Source organism: Plasmodium relictum (genome assembly GCF_900005765.1).
Source record: "Plasmodium relictum strain SGS1 genome assembly, chromosome: 14".
In the NCBI taxonomy this organism is placed as follows: Eukaryota; Apicomplexa; class Aconoidasida; order Haemosporida; family Plasmodiidae; genus Plasmodium; species Plasmodium relictum.
The window spans coordinates 492,337-506,977 of NC_041692.1; the positions used below are offsets into that span (position 1 = coordinate 492,337).

At 15.8% G+C, this 14,641-nt stretch overlaps 5 protein-coding genes across 5 annotated transcripts; 2 read left to right on the plus strand and 3 right to left on the minus strand.

Annotated features, from left to right (window-relative positions):
• Positions 1-72: 72 nt before the first annotated feature.
• Positions 73-1,936, plus strand: PRELSG_1413200 (conserved Plasmodium protein, unknown function; the record flags this gene model as incomplete). The annotated part of the gene is made up of 2 exons (XM_028679184.1): positions 73-141; positions 575-1,936. The coding sequence occupies 2 exons, from the start codon at positions 73-75 to the stop codon at positions 1,934-1,936; spliced, it is 1,431 nt and encodes a 476-aa protein (XP_028534923.1).
• Positions 1,937-3,913: 1,977 nt separating this feature from the next.
• PRELSG_1413300 (zinc finger (CCCH type) protein, putative) lies at positions 3,914-6,464 on the minus strand (the record flags this gene model as incomplete). The annotated part of the gene is made up of 5 exons (XM_028679185.1): positions 3,914-3,954; positions 4,058-5,067; positions 5,974-6,001; positions 6,151-6,261; positions 6,410-6,464. The coding sequence occupies 5 exons, from the start codon at positions 6,462-6,464 to the stop codon at positions 3,914-3,916; spliced, it is 1,245 nt and encodes a 414-aa protein (XP_028534924.1).
• Positions 6,465-9,287: 2,823 nt separating this feature from the next.
• Positions 9,288-10,230, minus strand: PRELSG_1413400 (conserved Plasmodium protein, unknown function; the record flags this gene model as incomplete). The annotated part of the gene is made up of 4 exons (XM_028679186.1): positions 9,288-9,469; positions 9,578-9,668; positions 9,770-9,871; positions 10,060-10,230. The coding sequence occupies 4 exons, from the start codon at positions 10,228-10,230 to the stop codon at positions 9,288-9,290; spliced, it is 546 nt and encodes a 181-aa protein (XP_028534925.1).
• A 430-nt stretch (positions 10,231-10,660) lies between these two features.
• Positions 10,661-12,523, minus strand: PIS (CDP-diacylglycerol--inositol 3-phosphatidyltransferase, putative; the record flags this gene model as incomplete). Its single annotated transcript, XM_028679187.1, has 9 exons — positions 10,661-10,735; positions 10,856-10,902; positions 11,025-11,120; positions 11,430-11,509; positions 11,622-11,676; positions 11,849-11,907; positions 12,029-12,068; positions 12,216-12,350; positions 12,484-12,523. The coding sequence occupies 9 exons, from the start codon at positions 12,521-12,523 to the stop codon at positions 10,661-10,663; spliced, it is 627 nt and encodes a 208-aa protein (XP_028534926.1).
• Positions 12,524-13,242: 719 nt separating this feature from the next.
• GCD14 (tRNA (adenine(58)-N(1))-methyltransferase catalytic subunit TRM61, putative) lies at positions 13,243-14,166 on the plus strand (the record flags this gene model as incomplete). Its single annotated transcript, XM_028679188.1, has 1 exon — positions 13,243-14,166. The coding sequence occupies one exon, from the start codon at positions 13,243-13,245 to the stop codon at positions 14,164-14,166; it is 924 nt and encodes a 307-aa protein (XP_028534927.1).
• Positions 14,167-14,641: the final 475 nt, after the last annotated feature.

Consider the following 14,641-nt stretch of genomic DNA (forward strand, 5'->3'; position numbering starts at 1 on the left):
TTGATTATATTAAATTTTTAAGAAGCGTAAAATTATAAATATTTAAAATTATAATTTTTTTTTTTTTTATATATGCAAAGGAATTTCTATAGTTCCGATTCAAGACAAATGAAATTGCCAGAACAAAATCTTAATAACATAGTATAAATTTAAAAAAAAAAATAATAATTATAAATAGATTTGTTTAAATAAATTTTTTTTTGAAGTACACTTTTCTAATTGAAAATTGGAAATTATTTGTTTTTTTTTTTTTTTTTTTTTTATTTTTTACATATTAAATATCCTACACTTTTTACTAAAAAAAATAACTTTGAAAATAATTAAATAATAATATATATTTTCTTTAATATAATATATCATTTGAATTTTTTCTTAAATATTTTAAAAATTATTTCATATATATATTAATATGTATATATATAATTCATTTATTTTGTTTTATTATATTAATAAAAGAATATGACAAGCTAATATATTTAATAATTTGTGTTATGGATTTTCTTTAGAATATTTTTAAAATTTATCTTATTCAGCATTGATCACATTTTAATTTTTTTTTTTTTTGGTTATTTAGATGAATGTAAATATAAATAATCAATATGATATTAGGAACTTGCATGAACAAAAAGAATATGCTGCTTATAATTTTTATGATTATCCAAAAAACATGGATTTATTAGATCAAAATAATAAAATTAATAATCCATTAAGTTCTTCTTATTATAAACAAAGGGAAGCAAATGTACCTTCAATAATTTTAAATAATAAGAATTCTTACATGAATACAAATAATGAATTAATGAGAAAATCAAATAATTTTTTAAACATTGCATCAGTACCTCCCAAAGATATAGAACATTTTGAATATGCAAATCCTCCAATAAACTTGAATGAAGAGAATTATTGCAATTATTATGATATGAATAATAATGTAATACCAACTAATGAAAGCTTAAAATATGAAGTAAATAATGATATAAATAGAACCCAGTTAATTAATAATTTAAGTAATAAATTAAATAACTCTTATATAAATATTAATAATGGAAATTGTATAAATGAAGAAATTATGAATAATGAGGTTAATAATTACAAAGAATTAAATAATTTAAATAATTCATTTGATTATTTAAATTATAATATAAATAATATGAATTCTAATTATGTGATGGACAATTATAATTCTGCTTTAAGTAATAATATAAAAAATATTCCTTACAACTCAATATATACTAATAATTATAATAATGAAAATTATCATTCATTAAATATAGATAACTCACCTATGCTATTTAACAAAAATGCACAAGAAATTAATGAAAAGGAAATAAATTTTTCAAAACTTAAAGATATTAATATGAACAAAAATATTACAAATACTTTAGACCAATTACAAGCAGTTGTATGTTTACAAAAGTTAGAAGAAATTCCAGCTCCATTCTTAAACATAAATGAAATAAAATATTCAGTTAGTGTTTACTTTAATTCTTATGATGATATCATAGATAAATATCAATCAAAATTTTATAGTTGTAAATTAAATGAGTTGTATACTTATGCTGATTGTGATTTGCAAAATGAAATAATTAATCTACCATTTAATAATGAAGAGTTTATTTATTTAAAAGTCATTGAAACATCTATATATAAAACTGAGATAATCGGAAGATTACAGCTAAAAGTCAAATCATTATCACAAGAATATCCTTTAAGAATACCAATAATAGGAGATGATGGAAACTCAAAAGGATTTCTAATTATGAATTTTTTTGTTACATCGTCATACTATGATGTCAAAAATGATATATTAACAGAAAAAGAAACTTTACCAAATAAAACAAAAGCTACTAGACTAAGAAGAAGAAATAACGGCTTTCATTTTTTTGAAAATTTTACCAAATGGTGTTGTGAAATAACAGATGATCATATAAATTAAAAAAGAAAAAATATAATAAAACTTTATAAAAAATTAAAAGAATTAAATTGGAACAAATGAAAATGTTAAGAGTACTAAGAAAAAACAAATTAAAAGATATTTGATTTACTTAGAATTTAATTAAAAATAATAAATAGCAAAATATATTAGTACATGATAATACAAGCAAAAAATTTATGAAATTATCTAAAAGATGCTACATTGGAACATTACTTTTTATTTTAAATTAAAATAAACACAAAATTAGAAGGCATATTATATATATATATATATATATATATATATATATATATATATATATATATATATATAACTTTTTAAACATATTTAAGGAATAATAAAAAATTAAACTTCAAATATTATTAGTAAAAGAAGATATTATAAAGTGTTTTTGTATATCTTTAAGAAAATTTTTCCAAAATTTGTTAAAAATATAATTTCCTATAAGTTTCATATAAGTTGTATATATATATATATATATAACTTTAAAACAACGATTTTACCTTATAATTTATTTTTATTTTTCAGTAATATTCATTTGTTTTCTAAGGTTTTTTTAATTTGTCACATTAAATGTATCTATTATTTTATATTGATATTATTATTAATAAAAAATAATTAAATTACAAATACAAAAAATATATAAAATAAAAAATATAAACTCTATATATATATATTCTTTCTCAGAAATTCAATGATTTTCAAAAATAAAAATATATATTATATAGAATCCTTAAAAATATTACACAAATGTAAATGTTTTTTATAAATCAAAGAATATAATCATATGCAAGCTTTTTTCACATTTTAACAAGTTTTTACATTTACATTTCCGATCGTTTTTAATATATGTTTTTTTTTTTTTTTTTTTGTTTGATTATTTTTATTTTTTATTAAAAAATAAGATAATCCATTTTCTTATAATGAAAATTTTTTATTAATATTACAAAATAAAATATATATATATAATTTGTTTATTTTTTTAAGTATTATTAAAAATTTTATATTATTAACTCATAAAAATAGGCATAAATATATAAATACTTCTATTATTATAAATACATTGTAAGTGCATAAAAAAAAATTAAGAATTTCACAAGTTTTTTTTTCTATGTTTTTTTCTCTTAAAATTTAAAAAAAACTTTTGTGTATGACAAATCATATATCATAAAATATGCATAATCCACTGCATTTAAATTCTTATATATATATATATATATATATATATATATATATATATATATATATATATATATATTTAATTTAAAAATATAACAAATTTAATTAATGTAGATTTATGTATATTTCTATACATAAAACATATGAGCAGAAAATATCATGTGGAGAAAAAAAAAATTGTTTTAATTTTTTTTTAAAATACAATATTATTAATAATTTAAATAAATATGATAATTTTTTAATCTTATATAATTTTCTACACTGAAAACTTAATCTTGCATATTTAATGTTATATCTGTATATATTAAATACGAAGACTTTAATGTTTTAAAAAATTAACTGAAAAGAATAATAAAAGTACAACATATATGATAAAAGTTAATATTACTTATGTAATTAATGTAATAATTAGTACTTAATTTTTTAATTTATTATAATTTAATATCATTAAAAAAATAATATATGGATCATTGGAAAATAATTATGTAACTCTTAAAATGAAACAGAATAAATATAACAAATATAATGCTGATGGCTATACTTTTTAATATCTTATTGTCTTATATTTTTTATTTTAATTAAAAATAACATTTGCATTAATACTATATAATAAAAATAATTATTATATTTTTACCAAATTTTAAAATAAAATATCTAATATATGTAACATAAATTATTAAATAAAAGGTTAATAATTAGGAATATTAAAAAAAAAAAAAAAGAAAAACATTTGTTTTTGAACCTTATAAAAACGTATTTATTTATATACTACTTAAAAAAAAAAAATAATAACAAAAATTAATCTTTTGATTCCCACTTCCAAATTTTTGCATTTCCAGCTAAAAAGGAGAAAAAAAAATGTGTTTAAATATTAAAAAAAAAAAATTAATAAAAGTTTATATATTTTAAAATAATATAAAATTTTTTTTTTTTTTAAATTACCATTTGAAAAAATTACAATAAAATATGGACCAGATAAAGATAAAATAAAATCAGGATCATTTAAATTAAATTTTAATGACATAGATTCTCTATCTTTTAAATAACCAAATGGGTTAAATTGGGGTAAAGAAAAAGTATATAAAGCCTTGGTAGAACCATATATCAATATTGGCAAGTTTTTATTATTTGTCAATCCAGTCATACAATAGATAGGTAATGTATTCATTTCAAAATGCTCTTCACCACTTAAATTATAAGCTATTATTTTCCCTTCACTCATTGCTGTTATTATATTTGCATCATATTGAATAACAGATACTACATTACCATATTTGCATTTTACTTTATTTACTATTTGTAAATTTAATAAATTTATAATTGTTATACTATCACCACATACCCATAAAGTCCTATTATATTTAGAATCCTCTGTGTTAGTATTATTAGAATTAATAGATTTGGGAGAAATAACTTCAATCATTTTATAAATTTTTGTTTTTGTTTCTATTTTTTTAATTGTTACAAAACTTAAATATGATTCTTGATATTTCCAGAATTTTACTTCTCCATTTACTGATGAAGAAATTATTATTCCATCAATGCAAACAATGCTATATATAGCATCGCTATGTGCAAAGAGAGTAGATGAATCTGATGAAGGTAGATGCATAATCTTTATTAATCCATTATCTAAACCAGCAAAAATACATTCTTCAGCATATAATAATGATAGAACTCTTTTTTTTTTTTTTTTTTTTTTATTATATTTTAATTTATCATAACAATAGGATTCTTCTTCTTCTGTTAATTCAAATTCTATTTTTTTTAAATGTTTTATATCAATCTCTTTTGATCCTTCTCCAGGAACAAAAATCCAAACATTAATGGTATAAGGTGAAACAGAAGTAAATAAATAAATTTCATTGTTCGGACCATGAACTATTATCGCACAATCAATATAAGATCTTTGCAAAAAAAAAGTGTCAACTAATTTTAAATTATGTAAATTTCTAAAAAAAATTGTTGTTTCACAAATTTAAAAAAATAATATATTTTTATTAACAAAAAAAAAAAAAAATATCTTTTATATAACAAGTGCAAATTTATCATCTTTAAAAAAAAAAAATAAAATAGAAAATAAACAAACAGTAAAAAAAAAAAAATATTAAGGAATAATATTTATTATTCCTATAGATATATGTTAAAATTGAATACAAAAAAATATCACTCTCATTGACAAAAAAAGTAATTAAAAAAGTTATAACTTTAGAACATTAAAAATGTGTACAAGCAAGTGTAACAATATTTTTTTATAATTAATTCTTTGATTAATTATATATCATAAAATACATAAGATTATTCATTATTCATTATATATATATATATATATATTGATGAATATTAAACTAATGAAAGAAAATAGAAAAAAAAAAAAATTTCAATAATAACAAAAAAGGTGTATGAATATATAAATGCTAATTCATATATTATTTTAGATCTTTTAAAAAATTTTAGATGAAAAGTAATGTAATAATATATAAAAATAATTTTAAATTAATAATAATATTTTTATTCCAAATTCCATTTTATATCTTATGTATTTTTTACTCTTTTTTTATTTTAATTTTATTATATTCTTATTTTCTTTTTTTTTTTTTTTATATTTTACTTTTTATTATAATTTTATTATGTTCTATTTTATTTTATTTCATATTTTCCTCTCAATTTTTCTTTATTGTCATTTTTGTTTTTACTTTTTTCATTTAAACATATAATAATACAAGGATAGTAATATATATATATATATGTTTATGTATTTATATATATGTATATAATTTATTTATTTTTTTTAAATATTAAAATATAAATAAAAAATTAATTAATATAAATACTTAAAATCATTAAAATTAATTTACTTGCAGTCATTTATAAAACGGCATGTTCCTGAAGTAAATAAGATAAAAAAATAAATTACGATAAGTAGAGTTCTATATGTGAAAAATAAATGGAGATATAAAATATATATATATATATATATATATATATATATATATATATATATATATATATATATATAACAATTAATTCTTAACCTCTTAAAGTATAATGCGGACAAAAAATTGCTCCCTTATCTTTATTTATATTTTTTTTTGAATAATATGTTCTCCTATTGAAAGAGTTTTGTATTTTATTGTTATCTGATCCTAATTAAAAAAAATAATTTTTTAGTTATAGAATTATAAAATAAATGTACATATATAGAATCTCTTTTAATTCAGAATAAAACAAAAGAAAATATAAATATATGCATTTTTATATTTTTATTTATTTCTTGTATGTAAATTTTATTACCATTTGAATATCTATATTGAGATTTAAATCCATCTCTAATATAAGAACCTCTCATATTTTTTACCTGAAGAAAAATATTATTTTAATTTTGTAAATAATAAGAAAATACTTATTAAATGATATGTATTATAATTTTTTATGGGAAATTTCATTTTTATGCTATATTTATATATTTATTTATTAGTTTCTGTATTAAATGGGCTATTTATTACATAATATTTAATAAGAATTATGAAATAATTAAAAATTATTTTCCCTGTTATATATACTTACATTATAAATTATATGCTAATTTGCTTTTTTTTAACTTTATTCCCTTTTTAATTTTATTTTAAAATAAAGTTGAAATCAATTTATTCACAAAATTTTAAATGTAGTAAAATATTTTTATTTTATTATATTTAAAAATATTTTTTTCAAAAGATTTTTCATAATTTATCCAATTTATTAAATAGGAAAAAAAAAAAAATTTATATGTATATATATATATATATTAACATATTTTTTTTAAATATTATAAAAAAGTAAAAATTTGCTTATAATTTAACGGATAAATTTTTCATATATAAAAAACATGATTATATTTATAAAAAAAAAAATAATTTACTTTTTATTTTTATCTTTTAATATGTTCTTTATCGAAAAAAATTAAATAATTCATTTAAGGATTAAAAAAAATATTAATAGAAAAAAAAAAAATTCACAATAATGTAAAAAAAAAAAAAAATTCAAAAATGGTGTAAAAAAAAAAAAAATTCATAAAAACATGGAGAAAAATAAAAGAAACAAACAAATAAAAAAAAAAAATATACATATATATATATATATATATATTTATACACGAAGAAGTAGTACTTTATAAAAATTATAAAAAATATTATCAGAATTTATATTTTCAAATCATAAGTTAAAAATAAAAAAAATTTATAAATATTTTAATACATAAATTTTATGTAGAATTAAGAAAAAAAAAAATAACAAAAATGAACCATTTTTAAAAATTAAATGGATAAAGGAAAAATAATATCATTTATTTTATTTGTTTTAAGTTATGTATTTTTTTTTTTTTTTTTTTATAAATAATGAAATATAGATAAATAACGAAAGTAATGAAATTGTATGAAAAAATATGGAAAAATTATATGGAAATGGATTTACAAATAATAGGAATAATAGAAGTTAAAAAAATATAAATATGATAATACATTAGAATAAATAAAAAAATTATGTGATTAGACAACAAAAATATAGAATTATGTAGGTTAAAATGAACAAAAATTATGTTATTAAAAAAATAAGAAATAAAGAACAATAGTTTTTACGCTGATATTATAAAGTATTTTTATATTAATTTTTCTAGCAATATTCATGTTGCAATATATTAATTATGTAAATTTTTTAAATTTTATCTAAAGAAAAAAGGTATTTTTATTAAAAATTTTTTTAACATATAATATATAGAAAATGTTGTATAGACAATTGAAAATCAAAATAAAAATATAATTAAAAATAAAATGCTCATGGGTGGTAGCTTTATAATTTATAAGGATAAATTTAAATTAACAAAATAAAATTATGAAAGAATGTTCTTTTAAGAAAAAACGTTAATAAATTGGAGAATTATTATGTTTATTTTATTTATCTTTTTTTTTTTTCTTTTAAACTTTGTTCCTGAAATTTTTTATATAAATTTTAATGATAATTAAAATTTTTTATTTTAATTCTAATATTTATTATAAAAAAAATTTTAAATTATTTTATTCGATATATTTACGTATATGAATATATATATATATATATATATATATATTTAAATCAAGTCAAATATATTATAAAGAAATATTTTTATGAAATTTATGCACAATAATGATAATAATCATATTTTAATTCAATTAAATAAAAATATATTAAAATATGAATTTTGTTTAATTTAAAATGTAAGTATATAAAAAAAATAATAATAATAAAATAAGGGAAGACAAAAATATAAATTAAAACAAAATTCAAAACAAATATATTAAAAAAAAAAAAAAGAAAAAATTAAATAAATAAATGTGTGAAGACTTATACATATTAATGAAAAAAAATATATGTTATTTTTGTTTTTTTGCTTTTTTTTTTTTTTTAATCTATACTATTTAAATGAATATTTCAATTATAATTCAAAATAAAAATTAAAATTGTATATAGTATATAATTTCGAAATATTTCTTATTTTTTTAGACATACAAAAGTAGAAGAATATATTAGATTATTTAATTTAATTTTTTTTATTTTTTAACATATATAACTATATTAAAAGTTCTCTATTAAAATTAAGAAAAAAAAAAAGAGTAGGATAAAAAAAGGTAAATATTATTGTGGCCTTACAACCATTATAGTTTTTTTTTTTTTCTTTTTTTTCTTATCTGAGATATAATTACAAAACTAATATTAAACATTATATTGCTTCCCTTTTTTATTATTTCAAAATTTATTTAATATAATTTTAACATATTAATGTTAATTTTTATTTATCAATTTTTAAAAAGAAAAAAAAAAAATTAAATTTATATAAAATAGTAATAAAAATATTGACTATTTATAAGATTTTCTTTTTTATTTATAAATATAAATATTCTTCATATTTCAACATTTTTAATAAGAAAAAAAAAAACAAAAAAGAATTATTTTTGCTTTTTAAAAGAAAAGTTGTACATAAACTAGTTTAAAAAAAAAAAAAAAAAAAAATTTATAGGTATATATATTCAAAGAAAAATTACTTGAAAAAATTAAGCTTAATACAAAATAAAAGAACGCGTGTATAAAGTTATTATTAAAAAAAAAAAAATTTATTATATAAATAACTATTTGTAAATATGTCATTATAAATATAATATTAATAGGAAAAACCACGTAAATCATCTGAATTATATTGAAACAAGTAATGACCTAATAAAGAGCAAATAATAAAAGAGTATACAACACTCAAAGCACTACCTAAGCACAAGGCTCTTTTAGCATATATATGCCTTAAAGAAGATTCATCATATTTTAAATTAAGAATATATGAAAGACAACCTAATAAGATAATTAAAAAATAATATAAAACAAAATTAAAATTAAAAAAACATGTGTAATAATAAATAATTTTAAATTATAATTTAATCTTTTTTTTTTCCATTAAACCTATTATAGGAAAAAAAAAACATAAAATAGTATGTATTTGTGGTTGAGTTATATTATTTTCTTCATTATTGTTGTTAACTTCATCCTCTCCCTAAAAATTATAAATTTTAATTGAAAAATTTTATTTTTAAATGGATATACCAAAAAAAAAAAAAAAAAAGTATAATAAAAATTTATAAACATAATGTTTACTGATGATCCTTCGTTAATTGATGGTTCTAAAGCAAAAATAGGTTCTTCATTAACTATTCTTGATTTCAAATTAAATATTCTTTTATATTCAAGTTTTTGATACTATTAATAAAAAAAAAAAAAAAATATTAAAATAATTATTATTATTCATATATAAAATATAGTTAAAAAGAAGATACTACTTATAACTAAATTTATAAATATTTATATTTTATAAGAAGATATTAATTATAAATAAATTTATAAATATTTATATTTTATAGGAAAATACGATTGTATTGTTTTTATACCATTGTTGAATCCATATTAAATATATCAAGATTCTTCTTATTTATTACAACTGAATGGGGTATGCATTCATCATTTTCGTTTATTATTGACAATGTATTTTCTCTATTTAAATTATACATTTCGTAATTATTTTCATATTTTACTTCTTCATTTTCATCTTTTCCTTCCATTTTTTTTTTTTTTTTTTTTTTTGTAATCTTTAAAACATATATAATTTAATATTTAAGTGAATTTCAATAAAAATATAAAATATATGAAAAAATATATTTTTTTTTTTATAACAGAAGTAGCATATGTTAATTATATTATCAAAAAAAAAGGAATAATTTATATTTTTTTTTAAAAAAAAAAAAAATATTGCTACATAAATGGAAAAAAATAAATAAAAATTAAAATAAAAGGAGTTTTTTTTTTTTTTATTTTTTAAAATAAATTTTTTTTTTTTTTTTTTTGTTAAAATTTTTTTCTTTCAGATGTCAAATTAAAAAGCACATTGCTTTATAATATAATTAAAAAAAAAAAAAGATTAAAAGGAAAATTAAGAAATAATAATAATATTAAAAAAAAAAAAATTAATATATATATTTGTAATACAATTGTTTATTCATCATTTTTTTTATAATCCATTTCTACTAATCTTTTGACCCCATATACTCCTTGAGATACGTTTGTAAACTATTCGTATAAAGATAGAATCAAATAAATGAAAAAAAAATTTATGCATAAATATAAAAAATTATAAAATGATAAAAATATGTAATTGTTCTATTATAGATTTATTTATTTTTTCTTTACCACTTTAAATGCAGCCAAAGGAAAAGAAATCTTTAAGATATAATCACCTGGAAAAAAAAAAATAAATGAAAATAATAAAATATAAAAAAATTTTTATATGAACATTTTTTTCTTTAAAATAATATTTTAACATTAATCATTTTAATTTGATTATTTTTTTTTAATTTACTTAATTTATATATTAATGATTTGTCTGAAGTAACCTTTAATAAATATGTAGAAATCAAAAACGATTCGTATGCAATTATACAAATAACCATGACACCTATGAAAAGATAAAATTAAAATTTTTTATTTTTGTAGGAAAAACTAAATTAGATTAAAAGGCTTCTATTTATGATTATGATATTTATATATTTTTTTAATCACAGGTATGTAAATTAAAAAAAGCTTTTTTTTTTAATAAAACAACATTAAGAAATTTTTAATTTCTATGAAAAAGGAAGGAGAAAGTATATAAAAATACTGAATTGTTCATTTATATGAAAAAACAAAAAAAAAGAAAAATATAAAATATATATCATTTTAATTATGCTAATGTTGGTTCTTTTTATGATATTTTATTAATATATACTTTGTCTTTCATAATATAGTTTAAGAAATCTATTTCCTTTTTCAATTTTTTTATGAGTCTTATTTCCTGCTATAGCACATCTAAAAAATAAAAATTATCTTACTACATAGCCTATATAAAATTAACATTATTCTCTTTCTCTCTCTTTATATATATATATATATTTTTTCTTTTCTTTGTATTTTTTTATACGATGTTGAGTGAAAATAATGTCCACCTATATCTGCAATCATAATTAGTCCAATCACTTAAAAAATAAAAATAAATAATATTAATAAATAACTGAAATACAGAAATTTTATAAGTAAATTTATTCATAATTTATATAAAAAATAAAGGTAAATAGCATATGTAAAAAAAAGGAAATTTTTTTACTTTCTTATACATTTATAAGTTTAAAACTTTTTATTTTTTCTTACATATAATATATTTATCATAAACACTACTAATAAGGAGATATAACAAACTTGTTGACAATCTGAAAAAATAGAGAAAGTTTTTTAATTATTATTTTTATTTATCTTATTGTTTATTTTTAAATATATTATTTAAACTATTATTAAAAAATAAAAGAATTAAAATAAAAAAGTGAAAAATACCTATCTGTAATTTGATCTAAAATTTGACCAAAAACAGATGCTACAAAAAAAAAAAAAAAAATTTTTTTAAAAAAATATAATTTTATATATTTTTTATTATTATTATCATTTTTTCTATATAAATATTAGTTAAAATACAAATAATAATAATATATATATATGTTTTATTTTCATTTTTTTTAAACACTTTGATTAAATTTTCTTGCTGTCCATCCATCTAACGCATCTAATATTTGACTAGTAGAATAAAATATTATAAATATTAGTAAATTTTGTTGGCATACCATAAAACCAAGTAAAGCTAAAATAACTCGTATATAGCCTTTAAAAAAAAATATATATATATTTTATTTATAAATACCTATGTATATATATATTATATATATATATAATAAAAAATTTCCTATAAGCATAATATTAAAAATAAATAAATATATATATGTATATAATTTAACCAATAATATTTGGTATGTACAGATAAACATTTTTTTTCATTTTAACTAGTGCGTTTTTTCTCTATATTATTTATTTATTTTTTTTTTTTAGTAATATATAGTTCATATGCAAAATAATATTATAAATTAAATTATTTTTAAAAAACTAAGACCATTTTATGAATATATATGTATATATATATAAAACAGAAAAAAAAAAAAAAATAGTAATAAACTCATATTTTACATATAAATATAAATAATAAGAATAAATATTAAAAAAAAAAAAATTCTAGAAATTTTGACAAATCTTTTTAACTCTTAACAAATATACGGAAGATATTTTTTTAGTAAGGATACTATTTTTTTTTTTTCTAATAATATATGTAAGCAATCTTATAAATGTTTATGTATCATATATTTTGTTTATATGCATTTATAATTTTTAATAAATTTTACAAGAAATCGGGTGCAAATTTTGAATATTTAAAAAAGAGAAAATAAATGAATATAATATATAAAAAAAAAAAAAAATAATTATCTTTTATTAAAGATAAGCTTATATTGAAATATACTAATTTTCATCATATATAGAAATTAAGATAAAAAAGATAAAAAAAAAAAAATCAAATAAAATATTAAAATTAAGATATACATATAGCATAAAGTCACAACTAAATAAGAACATATAATATTTTTTTAATTCTTTTAACTTTTAATGTAGATCATATTCAAATAGTGAGATATTTTTATTTTATCTTTTTTTTTTTTTTTCCGAATATGACAATAAAAGAAGATAGTGTAATATTATATTTTGATGAAGATAATATAGAATTAGTAAAATTGAAAAAAGATGAGGTGACAGTAAATAAAAAAGGAACATTTTTGCATAATGATATTATAGGTAAGGAATATGGTAGTAAAATATATGATACTTTATATAAAAATTTTGTTTATGTATTGAAAAGATCACCAGAATTAATTGCTTTAAGTTTAAAAAAAACAACTCAAACTTTATATGAACATGATATATCTTTTATTTGTTTATTATGCAATGCATTACCAAATAAGAAAATTATTGAGGCGGGAACTGGTTCAGGTTGTTTAACTTACGCTTTAGCAAATTGTGTTTTACCTTATGGGAAAATTTATACGTTTGAATATAATGAAGAAAGATATAAAGAAGTAAAAAAAGAATTTGAAAATTTTGATAATATTAAAAACAATATAAACTTTTATCACAAAGATATTATTAATTGTGATTTTGAAGATTTTGAACATGATATAGATTCTGTTTTTCTTGATATGCCTAACCCATGGCTATGTGTTGAAAAAATAAAAAAAGTTTTAAAAGAGAGAGGGATTTTTGTTATTTTTTTACCTTCTATTGAACAAGTTCATAAAGTAATTGAATGCTTAGAAAATCATTCCTTTTGTGAAATTGTTACATACGAATTATTAAATAAATCATGGAAAATCATCTCTAATAAAAATAGAAATACTGTTAAAAACGAAAATGAAAAAAATTTCAGTAATAATCATCCCACATCTCATAACAGTTACTTTTCAAATTACACAATACCAAATTTTAGATTATCACAAAAAGAAAATAAAACACATACAGGATACTTAACAGTAGCAAAAAAACAATTAAATGATGAGAATGGACAAATTGAAATTGAATTTAATAATGTTATAGAATAAAATAAAAAAAAAGAAAAAGAAAAAGAAAAAAATATATCCTATAAATATTTAAGTAAATTATTAAATTTTTTGTAGATTTTTTTTCCTTTTTCGTTATTATCTCAAAATTTGCATATTATTTTTATTAGATTATAAGAAATAGAAAAGAAAAAATCTTCCCTCTATATTTTTGAGTAATTTTAACTCTTTTTTTTTTTTTTTTTTTGTAATATATAATTCATTTTTAATAATTTTTTATAATTTGTAATTATTTGATTATTTATTTATTTTAAATATATTATTTGTTATATATATAAATTTTTTAAGGCTTTAAATAAATTACAAAAAATTTTGATATTTTTTAAAGTTATAGCATGTAATAAAACAAAAAAAATCAAAAATAATAATAAAATAGAAAAAATTTGGAAAAAGTATAATTATAAAAATAAATAATAATTAAAATAAATTATTATAAAAATGTTTTTAATATAAGCAT